Source organism: Lycium ferocissimum, chromosome 4 (assembly GCF_029784015.1).
Source record: "Lycium ferocissimum isolate CSIRO_LF1 chromosome 4, AGI_CSIRO_Lferr_CH_V1, whole genome shotgun sequence".
Lineage (NCBI taxonomy): Eukaryota > Viridiplantae > Streptophyta > Magnoliopsida > Solanales > Solanaceae > Lycium > Lycium ferocissimum.
Window position 1 is genome coordinate 23,915,773 of NC_081345.1, and position 7,698 is coordinate 23,923,470.

At 32.2% G+C, this 7,698-nt stretch overlaps 1 protein-coding gene across 1 annotated transcript; it reads right to left on the bottom strand.

Moving 5' to 3' along the window:
* Positions 1 to 1,224: 1,224 nt before the first annotated feature.
* On the bottom strand, positions 1,225 to 6,702 carry LOC132051869 (amino acid permease 3-like). The gene is made up of 7 exons (XM_059443121.1): positions 6,545 to 6,702; positions 3,958 to 4,051; positions 3,437 to 3,670; positions 3,244 to 3,337; positions 2,785 to 2,999; positions 2,452 to 2,594; positions 1,225 to 2,165 (listed from the first exon to the last, which is right to left on the bottom strand). Exons 1-7 carry the CDS (start codon positions 6,548 to 6,550, stop codon positions 1,509 to 1,511), a joined length of 1,443 nt encoding a protein of 480 aa, XP_059299104.1. The 5' UTR covers positions 6,551 to 6,702; the 3' UTR covers positions 1,225 to 1,508.
* Between the last annotated feature and the right edge of the window lie 996 nt (positions 6,703 to 7,698).

Sequence of the window (7,698 nt, forward strand, 5' to 3'; positions counted from 1 at the left end):
TGAATTAGGACAGAAGAAGTAACCTATATGTTAGACTCATATATGTGTTGGTTTTAAAGCTGTTAAACGTTGCTATTTTAGCTACTTGCTATCATTTTCCTTCTTGTTTCTAGCTAATTTTGGCCAACAAATTAAGCCACACTTTAAACATGACTAGGCAATATCCTACATGATAAAACTCAGTCAAAGAGCAAAAAAATGTCATCATATCCGAGCATATAAAACCTCAAATGCACAATCATTTATATTGCATGGTATTGTTATTTTAAATACAATATTTGTTTTGATAGTTATTTAAATTTTATTGTATTGTACCGTTACAGAAAGACTCAATTTATGTAACGACCAATTTGGTGTGATCCCATCGTTGCCTTTTTTTTTTTCCTCATTTTGATTTTGCTTATTATGCAATAATCCTATTTTATCTTTTATCCTACCTTTTTTTATATAATAACTCTACCTAGCTCGTACATTATATTTTTAATAATTATGTAGGATTATTTATCAAATTGTTGATGTGTGGCATATCATGTAAGGGGGGAGGCGATATTATCCATTCAAAAATTATATTCGTTAGAAACATACGTGACAACCATCCAAATTATCCAAACAAGCTGTAAGTCTCTAGTGATACGTAAACTAGTTGCCTATGTCAACAGATCTATTAACTACTATACAGTATGTGGACTTGTGCAGAGCCCTAATATATGCTTCCAAATTTGAACCCTTAAGCTTTGTCCAATAGCTCCATGTGCTATTTGTTTTCATTAGAGTTTTATAGAAAACCAATCACGGGTTACTAAAAGACAATTTTATTATCTAATCGCAATTATATTTGACCATCAATCCCATTATTGATAGATGGACCTTTTAAACTTCTGTAATGATCCATTTTGGATAATATACTTGTCTATCCAGTAATCAATTGACAAGAGATTTGTTTTCTCAAAATTCTCCTTTCCCTTTCTCTCGTTTCACTTAAACTTTGTATCTTCTGAATTGTTGAAAGGTAGAAAAATTAGCAGAAATGAAATTTTATTTCTACATAAAAGTTTTGATAGATACTAGTGTTCAATTAACTTGGTTAATAGGAAGCGAGGAATTAATAGCTTCTATTATTTGTCAAAACGTGAGATTATATTGTGATTGGGCAGTTGATAAAGACCTCGAGGGTCTATCTAAATGATAATAATATAGGACAAAACTTCAAGAGAAAGGTTGAAATGCACAGAAACTTTTGATTCAATTTCTCATTTCATCTTTGCAGTGAAATAAGAGTTACACATAATTGAGAAAGACTGATTCTTTTTTTTTTTTCTCCCACATAAATACATACAAGGACCTGCCTTCTTTTTTTCTTGTCATGGAACTAAAAAAAAAAAAACTTTTAAAACCTACACAATAACAGCTGGCTGGTCAGCACCTCTTCAGGCCTTGTTCTTTTTTAATGAACATCAACAATAATTGGTCTCCCAAAAGCTGCAGATGAATTGTTGTCATTCAGTTAATTAATTAGGTGTCTTAAAAGGCCTGTAAACTTTTAAATCAGAAACAACTCCAGCAAATGAACCAGCAGCTGCAGCAATTGAGATAACAAGGCAGCAACCACTAAGTATCTGAAGGCAAATCCACCTTCCACTCCATTTTGGAACTTTCTTTTGCACAATGTACATTTCCACTGGGAAATATACTGTCAAGGGCCAAAATCCAAAAGCTCCAAGAATGCCAACGACGTCGTTAAAGAAAGGCATCAGCATAGAAATAACTGTTGTAATGATCACGAAAATCGTCCTCCAAACTAGACGGAAAAGGTTGAGCTTGAACGACTTATTACATGCGGGGATTGAGATATCGATCTCTTTCGTGATGATTTTGCTGTCAGGGTACCAATCAGCTACTGTTTTTTCAACAAAGGCGAAAAGGGGTTGGCAGTAAACTTGGTATGCACCAACTAGGTGGACAACAATGGCCAAGTTCGCGATATCCAGAAGCCAATAAGGGTTGTAGAATCCAAATCCGGTTAGTAGGTTTCCAGGGGATTGGTCTCCAAATGCTGCATAACCAAAGCAGCCACAAAGCATGTAGAAAACTGTTGTTACTGCTACACTAATTAGTGTTGCCCTTTTCATTGTCTTGGCTTCTGCTGGTGGTGATTTCAGTGTGTCCTATATTATTCAAACATTAAGTCAGTATCTCTGTAAGAAAGTAAATATCAAAAGTTCAAGAAATTGGAATGAGAATGATCAATTACAGTCCAATGCCTTTCGGTGATCTAAGTTACAAATAGCCAACAAATGTATACGTTTTGTATTATTATATATAAACATAGATATAATATACATGAATATACATATAATATACATAATCAGTGTATATGTTTTGTATATTTTGGCTAGCGGTCGTAATTAATTTCAACTGACGGAATAAAAATGAAAAGAGCCTTAATTTTACCTGAATCTCAATAAGGATGAGGGAGTAAGAATAAGCAAAAGCTATAGCTCCAAGAGCTTGAAGGCTTCTCCAAATCTTCTGCATTTCACTTACTTCAGTTCCAACGCTAATCCCTGTAAGACTTCCTTCTATTTTTCCTGCTTCTGTAATTCAAAAAAAAAAAAAAAAAAGAGTGAGCAAAACAGTAGCTAAAATTGCAAGAACTTGAAGGTAAAAAAAATGTTATGTTGCTCACACCCTCAAAAAATTATCTTACCCGACACACACCTGGCACTAATTTTGAAGAGTCCGAGCAACATAGAAAAAAGGTAATAGTATTAAATTTGAACAAACCTGCAACTTGGGCAACTCCTAGACCAAGACCAATGGTAGAGTAAGTGAAGGACATAACAGCAGCCACAATAGAAAGCCACGAAATCTGATCAAAATCTGGGATTTGTGAGAATATGATTTCCATCACACCAAACATGATCATGTATGGAGTGCTTGAAACATTGCAAGCAGCATGGTGACCATGCTTATGGAAGCAATCAGACCTTTTCACAGCCCTGTAGAAATCATTTCACAAGTTAAAATTAGCCCCCCCAAAAAAAGTGGAATTAGTTACGAATTTTGTCACTAATCCGTAACTAAATTGCTCATAGCTGATATACTTTTTTAATAATCCTATTAGCAATGGGTTTTGATATTTAACTACAGAATTTGTTCGTCGCTAATTCTTTTTTTTTATTAGTGACCCAAAATGTAAAAGGTAGCGCAGTAACTGTCAAATAATATCAAGCTAGTACTTACATCATGCTAATAGAAGCTGCAATGGTGTATCCAATTGCTACTCCAAAAAGATTTACATACTGAATAGCCCCACAAATCTTAACCTGAAATCCACCTGAAATTTTCCAAAAAACACCCAAATCAATATAAACAAAAACATTAAACAATCCAAAAAAAAAAAAAAAAAAAAAAAATTGCCATTAAATTTATATACCAAGGTTGGCTCGAACAGCATCCATATAAGTATAGTTTCTCTTGCCAGAAACTTGGTCGCCAGTACGGTAACAATCGGCAAGCAAAGCTGAAGTATAGTATGTAACAAATGAAAATAAAAGCAACACAGTTGGACCAGCAACCCATCCTAGCTGAGCAGTTGCCCAAGCCAATGATAAAACTCCAGAACCAATCACAGCTGTAATTATGTGGGCACTTGCTGTCCAAACAGACCCTGAAAATTAATCCAACAAAAAAAAAAATCAGCCCAAAATTCAAAAAAAAAAAAGAACTAATTTCAACCAAAAAAGGAAAATTACAGCTCAATACATTTCGGTTATCTAGTTTACAAAATAGCCAGCAAATATAGAGGCTTTTTGTATATTTATACTTAAATATACATATCAGTATAGCCGTATAGGTTTCATATATTTGAGCTACTGCCCAGTAATTAAGTTTGGCTGACGGTACATAAACGAAAGTATCTCAAAAGTAATTGTGTTTAAGAAATTTGGAACTTACCAGTTCTTTTGAGACGACCATCATCATCAAAACATTTTGATTCACCATAGACATTGAGGGAAACATCAAATACTTGGTGTCCTTTGTCTGTCATCTTTTTCAAGAAACAGAAATTTAATTAGTCTTCTTCTAATGTTTTACCAAAAAATGGTTCTTTTTGGACCACAAACTGACTTCTAACTCGAACTGATTATAACAGTGACTTTAAACTACTGCAAAAGAACAGAGCAAGAGAGTAACTTAATTTTCACACTTCTCAAAGACTTTACAAATACCCAAGTGGAATATTTTTCTTTATAACGTGAAACAAGAAAAAGGAATGGGGGTTTTAATGATTTGGTTATGGAGTATTCTGAGTAGAAATTGATAAGTAGATAACAGAGTTTTATGTGTTTGAATGAGAAACATGCAAGCAGGGGGCTATAAATAGGAGGCAGTGATGGTTCACGCGCGTTTTACACAACTTACACAAGCAAGTGGCGAAGTAGGCCATAAACTCTATTATTATTGGAGAAATTTAAAAAACATTCCTTTTTTTTTTGTTTAACTGGTTTTATTTTCAAGAAAATTCTCTATTTTATTCTGATAGGCTGAAAAATGGTGTAAGTGATTTTCTTTAGCTTAAAAATTTATGTGACGCTTTTCACTTTTTGAGATTTAAACTGCATGAACTTTGATCAACATTTTAAATTTTATTTTTTCACCAAATTGATATGAGAAAAGTTACAACTTATCATAGTATTTGTCATGTAGTTTTCAAATATATAAATGTTAATCTTAAAATATTTAGTTAATCTAATCCAACTTAACTTCAAAATTAAATCAAATCGGCTTGCGAAAAACGGAAGGTATCACATGAATACAAACGCAGTGAGTACTCCAAAGCAGAATCACGGTAAGTTAGCTCGCTTCATTTTTCATTCATTTTCTTATCATTAGAAAAGATTTTCACCTTTCATTTGAGTGGTCTTGTCAAACCTACATGAAAAGTTTATTTATATTTTGTGTATATACCAAGTTAATACGTACATGATATATGTTTGAACAAAACTTTTATCACTTAACCTCCTTTTGAAGAAATTAATTACGGATTTCTTTGTTCTTAAAATATTAATGGAAAAAGATTAGGTAAAAGTTAATATCACCATTAGACTAAAAAAAAGGTTATAGACTAACTTTACTTGGAGTAAACGGCGAAAATCCAACAACTAATCAGATTCTATAAAGTATAATCTCATTCCTTAAAGTACTTGTTAAAAATTTTAATACTCCGATCCATGACCATTATTCTCACAAATTGAAGAATATAAACTTTAAAAGTATAAAACTATAAACCAAAAAAAAAAAAAAAAAAAAAAAGGAACATTATAGAGGTAAGCCACGTGATAGAAAAAGAAAGAAAACAAAAAACAGGAGACGCGTTAGTCAACGATCTCTTGGAGATATCGGACCTATGTGCTACCAAAAACGTTTCCACCCACCTCAGTTAGGTTGACTCGATTTGGACCTTCTAAATATCATCCTTTTTTTTAGATATCTCTAAAAAAAAAAAGGGGATAATTTCAATAATATACAATCCAACATAATAGACGTAGTCATATTTTAAATTTTATCCAACCTGGGTATGTATAAGATCATGATAAATTATTATAATTAAATACGGAGTAATAAATAAAGGTAAAAATAGTTACTAGTATTATTTAACCATGATTAAATAATAAATTTTATTCAAAAGACATTATATCTTGCAACTATCAATTTAGTATATACTTCGTGTTTAGGTAAGTATTATTCTCCAGCACAGAATCATGGCCTAAAGTTTCTCCCTACATTGGCCTATTTTCCCCCAACTGTCACCCCTTTCACTATCAACAAATATCTATTGAGAGTTCAAAGTGAAATAAAAGATCACGATCTTTAAGAAGATTTCAAAGTGGCTAATAATTTTCCTTTTTCCATTTTTTTCTTTTTGCCTATTTGTTATACTTTTGGCTTCCGGGGGATAGAAAAGGTAAATGAGTGATGAGCTAATAGGTGGTCTGATAGCTGGTTAGAAACATGTAGGTATTAGTGATGCAGATCTATTTTATTTATATAGGATTATAAAATGATAATCAAACACCACACTTGGTGTACTAAATTTAACAAAAAGCAACCAAAATATAAGAAGCATGGTATTAATTATACAAGTTCCAATGCATGAATAATTCTCTTCCCAATCAAGCGACCCTAAGTGCTAATTGTGGATGTTCGTCGCTTTGGTTTTTAACCTAATTTAACAACTACTGTAAGGTAGAAGGATCATGCATGTGAAACCCAATGATTATTTCGTTTAGGTAAAAAAGAATAATCACTATTTCGTTTAGGTAAAAAAGAATACTCACTATACATATTTGACTAGTCACTAGTGTAATCAACTTAGACCAAAAAAAAATTCGAATAAAATAAGTAGCTAGTAACCTATGTAGAAATGACTGTTTTAAATGAAACATATTGTGTGCCACGAGTAGACTAATAAATAGAATGAAAGAAACTCTTGACAGACCAAAGAATACCAACAACAACAAGAAAAAAACAAATTTCTTACCGTCATTATTTAATTTCTTTCCTGCCTTAGGAACTTCTTACCAAATTGAGGAAACAAATGCAATTCAAATTCCTTATACAAAGGAATTAACAAGCATGTATAAAACGAAATAGAGGACAAACAATATTGTTATGAGTTTGAAGAGTTTGTGATGTTCAATTCGAGCAATGAACTAACATTTTATAGTAGTAAAGCAATTGAAAATTAGAATAATATATTTAAATTCTCTCTTGAAAAGAGAACCTTTAAATCAAAAGCTGGAAGGAAAAAATTCTTCACATGCATTTCTTCAATTCTCATCCATTGTTGTTGACGGAGAATAAGTTCTTTTGAATTATATCTTATTTGATTCCCATTATAAATAATTGAGACCAATTATGGAGTATAAATTATTTGTGTGTTGCTAATGAGCGCACCAATCAATTGCACCAGTCAAACCTCTCCGAATATAGTCTTGGGAATAATCTAAAAGTATTACTCTTATATACCCTTTTTCCCTTCTTAGTGAAAAAACAAAAAAGATAAATTTCCATTCATCGATGACAATTATATCTTTAATTTTCCCAAAGTTTGAGGAAAATGTTGTAAAAAAAGAGATTTTAACCTTTGATTACCTAACGAATCTGGGGCCTTATACATTGTTCGTATTCTTGTTTAGTAGTTGTGTATCAAACATCATTTGTTTTGTTGGGAGATAAAAGAGAATACTTAGAAGATGTAGTGTTGCTAATTGCAATGTATTCTCTTTAGGGGGGGAAATCCTTAAAACTTTTACATATGAAGACAAACATGTCCTCAAAACATGGTTCTTTTTTTAGACAATATTATATTTTATGATAGTTGCACCTAGAACATATACTTCTAGCTAAAAAAAAAAAAAAATAGGGAACTCACAGCCGTTATCCTTTGAGTGCGTTCTGAGAAAAATCCCGCTTCTAGTGCAATAACCCACAAACCACATGGGAGGTGTAAGCCACACCAGGCAAGCCTTGTGTGACGAGCTCATACTGATTGTTGTCGAGGGAAATCGATGGCAGGTCTCCCATATAAAAAAACTACTCGCTAAACCAACTCAATCACCTCTGCGGATCTTCTAGTTAATTTTGATCAAACATAAAATTAGAAAAATATCTTTTAAAGTGTAATAAAATCAC

Coding starts and splice junctions, on each gene's coding strand:
- LOC132051869 (XM_059443121.1), bottom strand. Junction 3,000..3,243: donor GCAGCTTCTATTAGCATGAT/GTAAGTACTAGC, acceptor TGATTTCTACAG/GGCTGTGAAAAGGTCTGATT. Junction 2,166..2,451: donor TCATCCTTATTGAGATTCAG/GTAAAATTAAGG, acceptor TGAATAATATAG/GACACACTGAAATCACCACC.